This window comes from Carcharodon carcharias, chromosome 1, assembly GCF_017639515.1.
Source record: "Carcharodon carcharias isolate sCarCar2 chromosome 1, sCarCar2.pri, whole genome shotgun sequence".
Taxonomy (NCBI): Eukaryota; Metazoa; Chordata; class Chondrichthyes; order Lamniformes; family Lamnidae; genus Carcharodon; species Carcharodon carcharias.
This window is the reverse complement of record NC_054467.1, coordinates 75,705,361-75,722,991: the sequence shown is the minus strand read 5'-3', so window position 1 is coordinate 75,722,991 and position 17,631 is coordinate 75,705,361. Positions and strand designations below refer to the sequence as shown.

General features: G+C 43.9%; 1 protein-coding gene across 2 annotated transcripts in view; it reads left to right on the top strand.

Moving 5' to 3' along the window:
- The window catches only part of sorcs2 (sortilin-related VPS10 domain containing receptor 2), a 698,208-nt gene extending 692,655 nt beyond the window's left edge, over positions 1-5,553 (top strand). For both annotated transcript variants that reach the window (XM_041197348.1, XM_041197339.1), the window contains exon 27: positions 3,187-5,553. In XM_041197348.1, the coding sequence (XP_041053282.1) occupies positions 3,187-3,251 (65 nt within the window). In that variant the 3' untranslated portion in view covers positions 3,252-5,553. The remainder of the gene's footprint in view (positions 1-3,186) is intronic.
- Positions 5,554-17,631: the final 12,078 nt, after the last annotated feature.

Genomic DNA, 17,631 nt, shown 5'->3' with positions numbered 1-17,631 from the left:
GTACAGAACCAGTCATAGATAAGACAAACTGCAGGTTAATAGCTGTCCTGTTGCGTCTGTCCTGATGAGTGCAAAGTGAAAAGCTTCAACAATTTTGTCTCCTTTTTCAGTAATTGAATTTAAATTCCACCAGCTGCCATGGTGGGATTTGAACCCATGTCCCCAGAGCATAAACCTGGGTTTTTGGATTACTAGTCCAGTGACATTACCATTACGCCATTGTCTCCCCTTAATGCTATGCTGTAAATTCAGTTCTACTTTTTACTTCCCTCAAGAATTCCCTTATGCATTACAAGAATCTTGAAGGTTCATTCACTTTTCTTGGGATCAACTCAAAGGTATGCCACAACCCTCCAGCATTCACTTTAATTTCTCCTCCACGTTCCAGATATTCTCCGCAGCATGACATTTCATGGGAATCCTTCCATTAGCTTTTGGCTAAGCAATCCTCCAATTTCTCTTCAAAACCTCACAACTGTGGATTCCTCTGCTCAAATTTAGGCTTTACTGCATTCTCCAAGCGAACTACTTTTTACTGTGAGGACCACTGTAGACTTCTTTCTCTAGCTTAAAGCTATGCAAATCTTTTAGATTCTTTTTTGCTCACAAATACCAAACTGAGATTGAACCCCCAGCCGCATTCCACATGGTCAATGGTAAAGTTAGCACTTTCTTTGCTTAAAGTGCAAGCCTGATTAACATTTACTCCTTCTGTTCTCCTGACTCAATGAGCTGTGGCCTACACAAGAGCAAACCTGCAACTGCCTTCTGTGAGAAACCCATATAAATTAAAGAAAAGACCCTCCTGACCCCTAGAGCCCATTTCCATGACAATTCTGCATGCTTTGGGATGGTTCAAACAGAAATGGTGGTGGACAAGTAAACAACCAACAGGAGGAGAAAGCTCCATAAATGATAGAACTGATAGCACAGAATCCCAAGAGACTCACTTCTCTTTTCCCTTTAAATGGTCTAATGGGCAGCAGCAATGGGTATTATCTAATCTACAATCTCTTGTCTTCAGTATTCTGCCCTTTCCAACCACATAACACTCACAGTAACCTTGAGGACTGAGAGCAGTTCTGGGTACCACGCTTTAGGAAGGTTATATTGGCCTTGGAGTAAGTGCAGTGTAGATTTGTCAGAATTACACTTGGACTTTAACGGTTACTTTACAAGGAGCGATTACACAAACTAGAGTTGTATTCCCTGGAATTTAGAAGGTTAATGGTGATTTAATTTAAGTTTTCAAGATATTAAGGGGAACCAATGGGGTAGATCAAGAAAAATTATTTTAGCAGGTTAGGGAATCTATGACTAGGTGGCATAATATAAATATTAGAGCCAGACCTTTCAGGAGTCAAAAAATGAAACAGCTCTACAAACAAAGGGTGATAGAAGTTTTGAACTCATTTCTGCAAATGGTAGATGCTAGGTCTGTTGTTAATTTTAAATCTGAGATTGAAAGACAATGATATTAAAAGATAGGGGGCAAAGACTGGTATATGGAATTAGGTTGCAGATCAGCCATGATCACATTGAACGCAGCAGAACAGCTCCCATGGCTAAATGACCTACTCCTATTACTAGGCTCCTAAGGACTCTTTGAAAATGATGGCATTACCTGGATGGTGAATCAACTGACCCCAATTTGAGGCTGTTAATGTCTTATCCAGGCCAATTTAGCAAGGCAAAATTTGCCCCCACTATAAGTGAGCAGTTAGGAAAAGTTTTTCTAATGTTATGCACACTGTAGATTATACTGAACTGCACAGGGTAATTTGTTTAAACTCAAGAGTAACTAATAACCACTCATTGATTATGTTTCTAAGTTGCCCATTTCTTAACTTAAATCATACATTTCTGCACATTCTCATAATGCATATTGCTAGCTGTGTATAAAATATGATTTTGCCTTCATTATAAAATTTTGCTTGGTTATTTTTAATTGTGCCAAATGGCAACAAGAGAATCATCTCATACTCTAAAAATATGATAAATTGGAAAGTTTTTACCATCAAATACTATATTTGTAGATTTAATTTTACTTCAAATTTAAATGTACCCAGTTACAACTAATGCTTCTCATTAAAAAGAATTTTGTAAAAAGTAGCCCTGCAGTGTGCAAAATCTTTGCACTAATATTTTCTAATTTCCAGTTGCATGATAAATGAAGAAGGAATTCTATTTTGTATTTTTCCTGACAATATTACTAAATTATGACAGGCCTATATTCTAATGCTGCATAGAGATAGCACAACGTAATGCATTACTTTTATACAGAATTGGTATGTTTTGGCATTGTACAAAAGCAGTGCAGTGTATGACAAAAAAGCTCAAAGTTCTGACTTTTTAGTACAAGCAGTAGACTTGATAGTGGCCACCTTTTAAAATAGGTGCAACATGTTGGATTCATAAGCCAAAAGTCTAACTCCTACTCTGCCCTACATTATGTATATGCTACAATCAGTAAAGTAGGGAAGATTACAGAGTTTCAAAGGTCAGGTGGAAGCTCTGAAGACTAATTGGGCACTTCATTTATGCTTCTCTAATGTGCACGATTTTTAGGCAAAAATCGGGTTTGAGGGGACCAATTTTGTGGTGCAATCCTTTGAATGATCCCTATTGGACGTGCTCGGCCTGCTAGATTGACCACCAGTGACCTCCAAATGCCCTTCTAAAATAGGAGCCATGCCCTAAGAAAATGCTAATCAAGGCCTTAATGCCTGTTTAAGAGCTCCATGCCAAATTTAGAAACAAACTGGTCTGAGCATGCATCACGCATGTTTCACTTAAACTTATCAGGATCAATGGCAGCTTGACTAGCAGTCCTTAAAAGGACCACTGTAGACCATTGATGAATTTGTAATTTTTTTTCACTGATCCTGCTTTTGAGCCAAGAGGATTATGAGTGATGATCTTGGCTCCAATGCATTACTTCAATCCACTGCCGACGTGCAGTCACCATCCACCTCTCCCTGCAACTCCCATTCACCTTCCTTCTCCCAGGACTTACCTTTGGCCTGACGAACTGCATTCTTTGGTGCATTTAGTACAAGACCAATTTGCCAGCCATTGTCTTCTATTGGTATAAGAGTATAGCAACTGGGTGTTTATAAACATCAGGATACAGAAATTCCAAATCATAATCAGTGTTTTCTTTTTGTCTTTTATTCCTTGATACAGGTGGTCACTCTTCTGTGGTTCTCAGCATAAACTCCCGGGAAACGCACAATTACTTGAGTAGCTGATGTTTGCTCTGGAAGTAGTGTTAAGACTCACCTCCATTTTATTTTGTTGTTCCTGGGGATGAGAGGAAGTGAGGCAGTGAGATGAACTCCATTGTGGTGATAGGACTGTGGGTAATCTTGCCTCCAATAGTTACTAAGTCTTCAATCAAGCATCAACGTGTTAGAAGCACCCTTACAGAGAGAGTGGCATCACAGAGGTTATTATTGCTGTGCCAGGCGCTGCATCTTCCTATGAACGAGCTCTACTGAGCTGGAGAACAAGCTGCCTTCAAAATGTTTTTAAGTGAACCTCTCTCTTTCCCTTCTTGCAACCTGTTTGAGAAAAAGAAAGGTACATTGAATATCATTTGCCACTTTCCCATACGGACATTCACATTATTTCCATTCGAATGAATGAATTTTTTACATCTGAAAGATTTTCTGATATGTTTTTAAAAGAGTAAATGAGTTGTCATTTCTCACTTTGGGTGTCAAACAATCTAGCTTGTTGAAACGTACAGGAATACATTTTTGTCTTCACTGCATATTATAGAACCTGCCACTCGGATTCAAATAAAGTGGTTCTATAATGGGCGGGTGATTCATTCCACCTACTGACCCCTCCCATTGCAAGGAAAACAAAAATTGTTCCCATAGTTTTCCAACCCACTCTCATGGCATTCCTAACCTGTTACAATTTTACACGAATCTTCCTTCTACTTCTTCAATTAATTTCAATGTTTTGGACTTCCCTAAAGTATGGTGTAACCTTTTGAAATTTCCTTGTGCTATGATCCCACAGACCTTGTTGCCACTTCTGCTGAGGTAATCACTTGATTTGATCATCCATTTTAGTTGACAGTCCAATTGGAAACAGTAAATGCTATAAATTAACTGGCTGCCACCTTCTCTCAGCTGTTGGAGACAAAGGAAAATTTCTGCAAACTCAATCTAAAACAGCTATCAAGCAGCACTTGGTCAGCAAAAACCTGCTCAGTTGGGTTCCCAGGGTTCTGATCTCATTACAGTTTTGATTCAAATGTGGACAGATTTCGGAAGTGAGGTGCGAGTTGCCCTTGACATTAAAACAACATTTGACTGATTTTGGCAACTAGAAGACCTAGTAAAATTGAAGTTAATTGGGAATCAGGAGGAAAACTTTCCATTGGTTGGAATCCTACCTGGCACAAAGGAAGGTGGTTATGGTTGCTGGAGGTCAATTAAGTCAGGCCCTTGACATTACTTCGGGTGTTCCTTAGGATAGTGTCCTAGGCCCAACCACCTTCCGTTGCTTCATCAATGACCTTCCCTCAATCATAAAGTCATAACTGGGGATGTTCACTGATGTTTGCACTATTCAGTGACATTCACAACTCCTCAGATACTGAAGCAGTCTATACCTGCTTGCAGCAAGACCTAGACAACATTCAGGCTTGAGCTGTTAAGTGGCATGTAACGTTCATACCAAACAAGGGCCAGGCAATGGCCATCTCCAATAAGAGAGAATCTAACCATTTCCCCTTGACATTCAATCGCGTTACTATCGCTGATTCCCCCACTATCAACATCCTGGGGTTTATCAGAAATTTAACTGCACCAGCAACAAAAACTGTGGCTATAAGAGCAGGCCAGATACTGGGAACTCTACGGTGATTAAGTCACCATCTGTCTCCACAAAATCTGTCCACCATCTACAAGGCACAAGTCAGGAGTATGATGGAATACTCTCCATTTGCTTGGATGAGTGTAGTTCCAATCAAGAAGCTTGACACCATCCAGGAAAAAGCATGCTATTGGCATGACTGGCATGCTATCCACCACTTTAAACATTCACCACTTCCATCACTGGTGCACAGTGGCAGCATTATGTCCTATCTTGCATTGCAGCAACTTGCCAAGGCTCCTTCGACAGCACTTTGCAAATTCATGACCTCTACCACCTAGGATAAAGGCAACAGATGCAGACACCTGCAATTTTCCTTGCAAGCCACACGCCATCATGACTTGGAACTTTTTCGGCTGTTCTTCCCTGTCACTGGGTCAAAAACCTAGAACTCCCTTCCTAACAGCACTGTAGGTGTATCTTCACCACATGGACTACAGTGGTTCAGGAAGGCAGCTCACTACCCCTTCTCAAGGGCAATTAGGGATAGGCAACAAATGTTGACCTTGCCAGCGAGGCTCACATCCCAGGAATGAATAAAAAAAAGCAACAGTTATTTCTTATGAAGGTCAAAATTGGAATAATTTTGTTGAGCGAAACTGAAACTTTTCTCTTTGTGCTTTACCTCCAAATGAAAATAAACTAGTTCAATGACTCCAAGCAGCTAGTCCTCAGCTGGAGTATTGTGTTCAATTCTGGGAATCATACAGGAGAATGTCAAGGCCTTGGAGAGGGTGCAGAGGAGATTTACCGTGTTGGTACCAAAGTTGAATGACTTAAGCTGTGTGGAGAGACTACAAGGGCTCTTCTCCTTAGAGCAGAGAAGTTTATAGGGAGATTTAATAAAGGTGTTCAAAATTAAGAATGCTATATAGTAGGTAGAGAGATTGTTGGCAAGATTGTGAGCAATCAGATGTTATAGATTTAAGGTGAATGGCAATAGAACCAGAGGGGAGGTGAAGTGAATTTTTTTTGGTTCTTACAATCTAGAGTGCAGTGTTGAAAAGGTGGAGGAAGCAGATTTAAGAGTAATGTAAATATACTTGAAAAAGAAAATAGTGCAGGGCAATGGGGAAAGAGTAGGGAATGGACTAGTTGAATAGCACTTCAAAGAGCCACAGAATGGCCCCTTGTGTTCTGTATGATTCTACTTTCCAAATGCCCCTAGTCTTTGTTCATTCCATCCTTTCAGGGTCTCAGCCAGTGCAGAGTTATTTTTCAGGCTAGCCTGGTTGTTTATAACTGAGAAAAAAAGGAAATCCACAAATGCCAGAAAGTTAAAAACATTACACTGCATCTGAAATGAGGAATTATTAATATTTTGGATGGAAGCATTGTTTGGGGGTTGATCTGATTGAAGTATATAAAATGTTGAAAGAATTGAATAGTCTAAATATAGGGAATTTCCAATAGTGGGGGTCATCCAGAACAATATTAAGATTAGAGCTAAACCATTTAGGAGTAAAATCAGGAAGCACTTTTTAAGTAGGAGTGGAAATTTGGAATTCTCTCCCCAATGAAACAATTGGAACTTTCAGATTGATTTTTGTTGGGTAAGGGTGTCCAGTGATCTAGAGCAAAAGCAGGGCAGTAAAGTTGATGTACAGATCAACCATGATCTAACTGAATAACAAAGCAGGCTCGAGGGGCTCAATGGCCTACTCCCCTGTTCCTAATTTTCCTATGTTGATACTGGGAACCATCAGTGACAGAGTTACATGGGCCTCCTCCATTATTAATTATATTGCCATTTTGTTACAGTATCTTCAAGATTGCGTCCTGTGTGCTGTTTATCGAATATGCAACAGAAAGCAATGTATAGATGGTGAAAGTTGCTGCGAACAATGGTACTAAAATCTAACAAAAGGGTTGAAGGAATCACCTGGGGGAGCATTCCAATGTTTTAGCACTTATGGCTAGCACTTTTTAAACATTGCAGATGTAACCCAAAGGCATGTTCCACTCTCTGCAGAGTTTGTTGTAACAACCACTATACTTATGCACCTGTCTACTAGTGATGCAATCAGCACCACTATACAGATAGTCCTCTGACTTACATCACAATTGATTCCTGAAAAATGTGTCTTAAGTCAAAACATCATAACTCAGAACTGATTTTCGCATAAGAACAATGTTATAATGGGGGTTTGGCTCATGAACCAAGGTCCAATACCCTTTTTTCACTAAAATAACCCAGAATTTTGAACTCAATCAATTATAGATGAGTAATATAGCAACATTAATGTACTTATGTTGTAAATAGTAATCATAATGAAATAAAAATCACTAAGCTAAAAATACATACAGAAATACAGTACAGTACTGCACAAATGGCGTTGGAACAACAACTGAGCGTCTTGAGTCAGAGAGACAGGCGGTGCAGAAAGTCTCTCTCCGCCCCCCCCACACACCTTAAACCAGCTTATATTTCAACTCTTTCTTAGACTCGAACCCAAGTTCTGTCGAAGGGTCATGAGGACTCGAAACGTCAACTCTTTTCTTCTCCGCCGATGCTGCCAGACCTGCTGAGTTTTTCCAGGTAATTCTGTTTTTGTTTTGGATTTCCAGCATCCGCAGTTTTTTTGTTTTTATCTCTGTGTTTAATTGACTGCCACTGCTCTTCAAGAAATGCCTACCTCCTTGAAGAAGTTCTGTTCTTTTCTGCGACAAGATTTCCGTTCCTCTCTTTTGCCTTGCTCACTGCTTGTTTGTCCCTACAACCACACCCTCCCCTCCACTTCTCTCTCTCTCTCTCTCCGCCCCCCCCACACACCTTAAACCAGCTTATATTTCAACTCTTTCTTGGACTCGAACCCAAGTTCTGTTGAAGGGTCATGAGGACTCGAAACGTCAACTCTTCTCCGCCGATGCTGCCAGACCTGCTGAGTTTTTCCAGGTAATTCTGTTTTTGTTTTGGTGCAGAAATTCGATGCGCACGTATGAACATTTGAACTTGTTCGTTGACAGGTTGTAAAGTCAAAACCGATGTGGAAAAGTCAAAACAGAGTGTCAATTGATAAACGTCATAAATGCCATTTGTCATAACTCGAACATCGTAAAGTCGAGGACTACCTGTGTAAACAAAGTGGTGATTCATGTTTATTTGAGCTGACATTGCTGGCAGTGGGAGCCTCTGTTAACATTTCACTGCGCAGTGCCTGTAGGTGTGCTACAATTTTTTCTTTGCCACCTTTTTGTTGCTGACCCAAGACCAGTTAACCGAAGCAAGTAAAAATCGTTGCTTTTTTTTTAAATATGGTTGGTATATTTGAAGTTCTGTTAACATTATACTCATGGAATATAATCCCTGAAAGCTGTGATAGAAATGCAATGTCACTGGTAGCTTCCCTTGTGTTAACATGGTCAATCTAACCACATGTGTTTTGAGTTCAGTTGCAATTGCCCCTTTATTCCTATCCCTTCCTCTCTCTCTCTTCTGTCCGTCTTTTTGTCTATCTGTCTCAGATGGGATCAGTACAGTTTGATACAAGTTTGCTGACGCTGGTGTCCTGGTATTGTATCATTGCAGCACTGAAGATCCTTTTTGATAGTCTATTTCTACTTGGTGCTGCTTGTAATGACTATTACAACATCCTTTGCTGTATGAATCATCTTTGCTATACAAACTCCCTTATTATAGCACTAAATGCCATAATGAATCTTATGTCAGTCAGGTGAGATTAAGCGCAGAATCGTCAAAGATTTGCACTAAGTACAGTAGCAGGTGGGATAAAGAATGTTTTACCCGCCAGCTGCAGTGGTGGGTTTTCACGCTTTATTGTCCCAAACACATCGCATTAATTATGCATTCCAGGGAAACATGCTGTTTCCGTGGTGGGCAGCCCTCATTCGCCACCCCCCCCATGCCATCACCTCATCGCTTCATTAAGCCAGGTGTCATATTTAAAGTTTTGCCGCGCACACCTCTCAGTGCTTCCAGCCCACGACTGCTGCACAGAAGACATGGCCCTGAAAAGCAAAAAGACTGCAACTCCCAGGTTCAATGACGCGTCCCTTAAGCTCCTTTTGGACGCAGAGGAGGCTCGCCATGATGCCCTCTACCCCCGCTTTGGCCACAGAATGGGCAGGAACCTCACTAATCCAGCTTGAGAGGCGGTGGCAGTGGTGGTCAGCGCCAATGCTCTCCAAAAGAGGACAGCCATTCGGTGTCACAATAGGATGAATGGTCTCATCCGTTCCGCCAGGGTAACTCACTTCTCATCACTCTCTACTCACACACTCACAAACCCATCATATATCCACAGGGATCTGACACCTCAAGGGACAACACCACTAACTCACATACATACCCTCACATCTCCATCTGGCTCATACCCTGTCCATGGCTCTGCTCACCACACAAGCATTCCAAGCAGTGCCATGTGCCCTGCTCACACTCTCTCCATCTGCTCACATCAGCAGGAAGAGGTCCCAGACCGGGGATGGAGTGTCCCACATTAGGCCCCTCACTCACTTTGAGGAGTGAGCCAATGCACTGATTGGTGAGGACATGGACCATGCCTGCGGTGTCGGTGAGGACACAGCGAACACCCACGTGAGGATCCTGCACCACATCATCTCCCTCTCAACACAAATGTGAGTTCTCTCTCTCCTGCTTTTGACTCTGCTGACATGAACTACTTATTTCTACTTTGGTTCGCAGGAAGCTCTGCCAAGCAACCGACACCCTCAGCCAGCCAGTCCCTCAGCTCCATCCAGGTCCTCACCTCCAACCAAGAGGACATCTCCTCCATTGAAGAGCTGGAAATAAGCAGCTTGGAAGACCAGTCACAGGGCTTACCCATACCATCCACCAGCACAGACACATACATCTTGGTGTGATCTAGATGTAGAGCAGGCTTGTGTTCACAATCTGGTGGTCACTGCACGAACACATGTCTGCAGTAGGCAGAGGCAGATTTGTGCGAGCCCCCCAGCACTTGGAGTGCTGCTGGGGATCTAGCATCTGTGAGGTCTGAGTCAGATGAGGAGCCTCTAGATTTGGCCTTCCAACTAATCCTGAAGTGTTAGTGGAAGACGGAGTAATATCACACAGAGCTGTTGGAAGCCCTCAGCTGAGTGACATATGAATTGGAGGACTGTGTCCGCCTGCTCTCTGATGAAGTGGTGCTTACATGTGCGTGTATGGAGGCCTCCATGGGGAGGATGGTGGACACCATGGAGACCCTGGCCCAGCTTAACGTGGAGATGTGTGCAGACCTGCACTCCATCATGGGAGCCATGGGTAAGTTCCTGCAGTGGCAATGCAAGAGGGAAATGGGACACCTCGAAGTCCCTCCAGGTGCTCCTTCCTCTCAAAAAGCCAGGCCGGGGCACCCGATGGGAGCAGGAGTGGCAGCTGGACACCCCTGGGTCATCCATTCGGCAATCTAAGAGGCTGGCCGCTCCCTTTTTGAGTGTCTTTTGCCTGTGAGCCCCTCACCCTCGTCCTCTATCACCAGGGAGCAGCTGGCCAACGGGTGATTCTGGAGGAAGACGTGTGTGTGTGTGTGTGTGTGTGTGTGTGGCAGGGCCTTTCGGAGCCTCGTGGAAGCATTCTCCCCCACACACGGATCCTTCACTTATCACACTCATCTCAATGTCCTGAGCATTTTCAATGCTGCCTGCTCGGGTTCACTTTCAGTTGTCCATCTGAGCTGACCTGCATCTCCACCCAACCACTGATCACACTCCCATGCAGCACCTGATCTCATCCGCCATGACTGTTGTTTCACTTTCTATTTGGACGGCATGGTTTGGAGGCGCTTTTTCATCAGCTCTCTGGTTTTCCCCCACCACTGCACCACCCCAGCCACCCATTTCCTTTCCTCCATCACCGTTGACCCCTCGGCATCACCTTCCACAATCCTTTTCCTTCGGGGGTGTCCAGGTGAACATGCATGTTCCTTTCTTTCCCAAAAACACACCCACCATCCACATTCACCTCCCCGATCACCTCCTTCCCTCCCACAGGGTCTCTGCCTCCGAGTCTCCACCAACCACTCTGGCCATCCCTTCTGCCACTACCGTCGAACCCTCACCCTCTCCACCCTACCGCCTCACTCTGCCCTTGGTCATTCTCACCATTCCCTCAAACCAAACCCACCCTCAGTTTGCTCTCCAGGAGGCAGTCATGGCTCTAGCAAACCCCTCCCTGGACATCCCCTCCCCCACCAACCCCATTTAGTTCTTCCCCCTTTCTGACCCCCATGGACACTGTTATTTCTTCTGCCACCCTTAGTCCTCCCCCCCTCTCGCCGACTCCTTCCTCCAACCTTACCTCTTCCTCCAGCCTCACTGCTTCCTCCAGCCTTACTCCTTCCCCCTTCATGACTCCCTCAGGCACCCTCACTTCCTCCACCCTTACCCCCTCTCCTCTCTGGAGTCCTTCCTCCCCCTGGACCCTCCCCTCTCCACACTCCTTCCTTCCCCTGGACTCCCTCCCTTCTCCGCACTCCTTCCTTCCCTGGACTCCCTCCCCTCTCCACACTCCTTCCTTCCCCTGGACTCCCTCCCCTCTCCCCACTCCTCCCCCTCTCCAAACTCCTTCCCTTACACCTTCCACCCCTGCCTTACACCTTCCTCTCCAGTTGCCATCTTCTCCCGTTATCCCCTCTTCCCTCCGTACTCCCTCCTCCTCAACCTCACACCCCCTAACACTTTCATTCCCCCCTCCCAACCTCATCCCTGACACCCCTTCCTCTCCCAGTCGATCCTAGACCCTCCTTTCCCACCCTCTCGACCATCATCAGTTGTGAACGTCAACTGTGACTTTCCAACTTCCATGCGCTGCTTTGCAGCAGAGCCATGTCCATGAGAATCCACCCAGCATGCCATGGACATTCCTCCAGGATCCTGTTGCTGTTGGGCTCCAGCCCCTTCTGCTCTTCGGATGTCTGCAATGTGAGCAAGGCCCTGGTGGTAAGTCCCAACTTGTGCACGTCACACTTGTCAAGACGTGTTCTGCACCGGTGTGTTTTCTCGCCGACATGGGTGGACAATCCAGCGGCTGGGGAGTGGCATGGATGAGTCAGGCAGGCTGGCCTTATAATGATTTGTAGATATATTACAATGAGATTCGCAACGTCCAACTGCGGGGAACGTGGCTCGTCATTGACGAGCTGAGTGGACAATAGCAAACTGCTTTCACAACTTTGTGAAACTGATTTTTGGCCTTCTGGCCAAATTGCCCACACAACACCGAATACACCCATGCCAGGAGGCATAGAAAATCCCGACCTCAGACTCACTTCATCTGAAAGACGCTCGTGTCGAGCATAAATACCAGCTTAGACATTCAGGGCTGAATGATTTGTTTATGTGCTGTGTAAAATTCTCTGTAATGGCGGTCGAACAGACATCAGTGCAGAGTTACACACTTCAACTGGTAAACCATTGTTGACAAAGTTGTGCTTGAGAATGAATGGACTGAGGACATTTTCCTAAAGTTTAGCTACTGAGACTAAATCAGTTATTTTTCTGGCAAAAAGTATTGTGGGCATTTTGGAAGAAAAAGTTTGGATTTATCAGTTTGGGGCAGTGCTTTACAGGCCATCGTTGACTTAGTCTTAGCCTAGCTTTTCACCACCTTAATTTTTCTCCTGCCCCTACAAGGCCTCTTGTCTACCTGTCATTTCTTTCAGCTGGATGGGTCAGTTGTTGCAAACCATGGGCACCTCCATGATAACTATTAGTGTGACTGACTGACAAGGTTCTGTTGGTTTGCTTACTTCTACTAGGTGCTTCACCTAGCAGTCCAGCTTTGGAAACCTATTCTCACCAGGCCCTTTCAGAAACTCTGGGGTTGGTGCCATATTGATCTTAAACATTAGCAATATAGGTAGCACAGTAACAGACACAACTAAAATCTTGCTATAAAGGCCTGAGGTTGAACAACTGCAGAGTCAGCCTCTCCTCCATCACCAAATCTTTGTTCTTGTTCACATGCATAAATATAAGGCAGAGCGAGAGCGACTGGGAGGACGTTCACACAGTCCTTGGCCCAATCTGTGCTGTAATTAGAACTTGACTCAGTTCAATTGGGGAGTTCCCTGAACTCTGTTGATGGTAGTGAGTTCCATATTTTAATATGTAAGGAAGAAAAGGATAAAGAATTGGATCAATCCCCTCTGGAGAAGTATACTCTCTATCAGTCTGGCAATAAGAGCTGTGGCGCTGAGGAGTTGTATACCGAGACTGCCACTGCCCTCCTGAGGAGGAGTCAAACCTAATAGGTATGAAAATGTACAGGTCAAGAAAACTTATCCAGTAAGGTGTACCAATGTAAGACATTCTTAATTAAGCTTTTTTTTAGGATATCATAACTCATTATCATAACATGAATTATCTGGGGTTCTGTAGTGACAAGCATGGGGTCCAGGTTGAGAGATATTGGGTAGTTATATTACACTGACTTCAGATTGTTTGGTTGTGGGACCCTTAACTCTAAGCAATTATGCTGGATGATATCTGAAAGATTCAGTGTCCATTTTTTTAATCACCTGTGCTCACAACTGTACACTAATTTACTAGACACCAGTGTATTCAGTGTTTCATTTTCAAATTGGTAATTATAGCCATTTGTACAGTACTTGTTGAAAGGCTGCTTTTGAGTAATTCAACTGATCATTTAATTGAAAAAAAATTACAAAGCACTTTTATTGATTAACACACACACTCATACACTGTACAGTCTATATAAACATTGGCAAGTCACCATGGTATTTCCAACAGGAAAAATGCTTTTTCTATTAATTAAATAAAAGCTCTATCTCACTGTTGGTGCAGGGAGAGGCAATTAACTGAAGACATTTTGGTTACCTGTGGGTCAAGAAAACTTGTTCATATGATGCACTCTGCAGTACAAGTAGTGATACTGCACACAACACAGATATACCCACACGAATTGTATGATTGGTAAACGGAGTCTGTTATTTGTACGTTGCTTTTGTATATAATTTCCCAGGTCACAATTTTTTTTGGTAGTTATAGTAATGTTTGTAGACTGCTAGACCTATTTGTTGCAACAAAAAGATGAACTCTGTATATTTATTTGTTTGGAGATGCTACTTATAATTGTTAACACAAATCTACGATCTGATTGAACAGTGTAATCGATTATCATTTGATTGTTTGTGTCTGTCTAATTTCAGTGCACAGAGAATATGTGCACAAAAATGCCTGAATGCGGTACTTATTTTGTTTAACAGGATCTTTTCAATCTTTATATTTTGATTAATGCACTGTGCATAATTAATTTTTACAAACTGTCGAGCTAAGTAACGTGCTGTGTATTCGATCGCATTCAAAGGTATGCCTTTATGTGAATGTGAATGCACTTTAAATTTTGTTTAATAAACACATAGATCCAAACTGCACTCTAGGTTGGTTCTTTACTGTATTGCACAGTAATGTGTCATGGACAGTAGATTGTGGCTTTCCTTTTTGGCCAAAAAATCCTTAATTTTCCATATGCCTTGTGTAAAGGTAGACTCCCAACTTACCAACAACACTCCATTCTGACTCGGCTTACTGCCCAGGTCTTTATTCAGAGTAACACAGCAGAGACCAGGATTTGAAGCAGGATTTTTCTGATCTTTCTGCTTTAGTGCTAGATGACAGAGTGTAATTTGCCCACTGAGACATCGGGGAACTTAAGTAAAAGTTTAGTTTCTCATTGGAATGTTAGAGATAAGATTGGAACACCATGCAGTGTGTGAGCATATTAAACTTTCCCAGAAATGGAACTGAGCTCACTGAACTATCTTAAGCAATCCTTTTGCCTCATATAAAGTAAAGAGATTATTAAAAAGTTATCTTTTCAGGCTTCCTGCTTGCTCCAATCAACTCCCTTGCTAGCTGCGAGGGTCTGAGACTGAGACAGAAAACCTAGCACGTTTCTCTGCTGCCTTTTTAAAAATTTATTCATTCATGGGGTGCGGGCATCATAGGACAGACCAGCATTTATTGCCCATCCCTAATTGCCCATGAGAAGGTGGTGGTGAACTGCCGCCTTGAATCGCTACAGTCAATGTAGGAACAAACACACTGCTGTGAGGAAAGGAGTTCCAGGATTTTAACCCAGTGACAGTGAAAGAACGGCAATATAGTTCCAAGTCAAGATGGTGTGTGACTTGGAGGGGAATCTGAAGGTTGTGGTGTTCCCATGCATCTGCTGCCTTTGTTCTGCTAGGTGGTAGAGTTTGCGAGTTCGGAAGGTGCTGTCAAAGGAGCCTTGATGTGTTGCTGCAGTGCATCTTGTAGATGGTACACACTGCCGCCACTATGTGTCGGTGGTGGAGGGAGTAAATGTTTAATCTGATGGATGGGGTGCCATCAAGTTTGTTGCTTTGCCCTGGATGGTGTCAAGCTTCTTGTGTTGTTGGAGCTGCACTCTTCCAGGTGAATGATAAGTATTGCATCATGCCCTGTAGACGATGGAAGGCTTTGGGGAGTCAGGAGGTGAGTTACTCTCTGCAAAAATTCCTAGCATCTGACCTGATTGCGTAGCCAGTATTTATAGGGCTGGTCCAGTTCAGTTTCAGGTAAACAGTAACCCCCAGGATGTTGACAGTGGGGGATTCAGTGATGAAGCAGCTGAAGACGTTTGGGCTTAGGACACTGTCCTGATGAACTCCTGCAGTGATGCCCTGGGCTGGAGATGATTGACCCTCCAACAACCACAACCATCTTCCTTTGTGCTAGGTATGACTCCAACTGGTGGAGCATTTTCCCCCTCATTCACATTGATTCCAGTTTTGCTAGGGCTCCTTAATGCCACACTCAGACAAATGCTGCCTTGATGACAAGGGCAGTCACTCTCAACTAACCTCTAAGTTCAGCTATTTTGTCCATGTTTGAACCAAGGCTGTAATGAGGTCAGGCGTTCAGTGACCCTGGCGGAATCCAAACTGAGCATCAGTGAGCAGGTTATTGCTGTGTAAGTGCCACTTTATAGCACTGTTGACGACACCTAATTACAGAATCACACAATGCAGAAGAGACCCTTTGGCTCAACGAGTCTGCACCGACACTTGAGGAACACCTGACCTAAATACCTAATCCCATTTACCAGCACTTGGCCCAAAGCCTTGAATCTTATGACATGCCAAGTGCCCATCCAGGTACTTGTTAAATGATGTGAGGCAACCTGCCTCCACCACCCTCCCAGGCAGCACATTCCAGACCATCACCACTCTCTGGGTAAAAACATTTTTCCTCACTTCCCTCCTAAACCCCCTGCCCCTCACTTTGAACTTGTGTCCCCTCGTGACTGACCCTTCAAATAAAGCAAACAGCTGCTACCTCTCCACCCTGTCCATGCCCCTCATAATCTTATACACCTCGATCAGGTCACCCCTCAGTCTTCTTTGCTCCAACGAAAATAACCCAAGTCTATCCAACCTCTCTTCATAACTTAAATGTTTCATCCCATGCAACATCCTGGTGAATCTCCTCTGCACCCCCTCCAGTGCAATCACATCCTTCCTATAATGTGGCGACCAGAACTGCACACAGTACTCCAGCTGTGGCCTCACCAAAGTTCTATACAACTCCAACATCACCTCCCTACTTTTGTAATCTATGCCTCGATTGATAAAGGCAGGTGTCCCATATGCCTTTTTCACCACCTCACTAACATGCCCCTCCGCCTTCAGAGATCTATGGACACACACGCCAAGGTCCCTTTGTTCCTCAGAACTTCCTAGTGTCATGCTGTTCATTGAATACTTTCTTGTCAAATTACTCCTTCCAAAGTGGCCAGAGAGGAATTAAAAATTTGGGTCAGAGCCCCTGCAATCTCCTCCCTTGCCTCCCTCAGCATGGACAGGGTGGAGAGATAGCAGCTGTTTGCTTTATTTGAAGGGTCAGTCACGAGGGGACACAAGTTCAAAGTGAGGGGCAGGAGGTTTAGGAGGGAAGTGAGGAAAAATGTTTTTACCCAGAGAGTGGTGATGGTCTGGAATGTGCTGCCTGGGAGGGTGGTGGAGGCAGGTTGCCTCACATCGTTTAACAAGTACCTGGATGAGCACTTGGCATGTCGTAAGATTCAAGGCTTTGGGCCAAGTGCTGGTAAATGGGATTAGGTATGTAGGTCAGGTGTTCCTCAAGTGTCGGTGCAGACTCGTTGGGCCAAAGGGTTTCTTCTGCATTGTGTGATTCTGTGATTAGGAGGTGTTGTCAACAGTGCTATAAAGTGGCACTTGCCTCCCTCATCCAGACCTGGAGATTTGTCTACTTTTAAGCCTGCCAACACCTCCAATACCTTGTCACTCCCTATATCAATTTGCTCAAGAACCTCACACTTTTCAGGGTTAAATTCCATCTGCCACTTATCTACCCATTTGACCATCCTGTCTATATCTTCCTGTAGCCCAAGACACTCAACCTCACTGTTAACCACCCAACTAATCTTTGTGTCGTCTGCAAATTTACTAATCCTACCCCTCACATAGTCATCTATGTTGTTTATATAAATGACGAATAATAGGCGACCTAGCACAGATCCCCGTGGTACGCCACTGGACATGGGCTTCCAGTCACTAAAGCATCCTTTTGTCATCAGCCTCTGTCTCCTACAGCTAAGCCAATTTTGAATCCACCTTATCAAATTACCCTGTATCCCATGTGCATTTGCCTTCTTTATAAGTCTTCCATGTGGGACCTTGTCAAAGGCTTTGCTAAAATCCATATAAACTACATCAACTACACTACCCTGATCTACACACCTGGTCACCT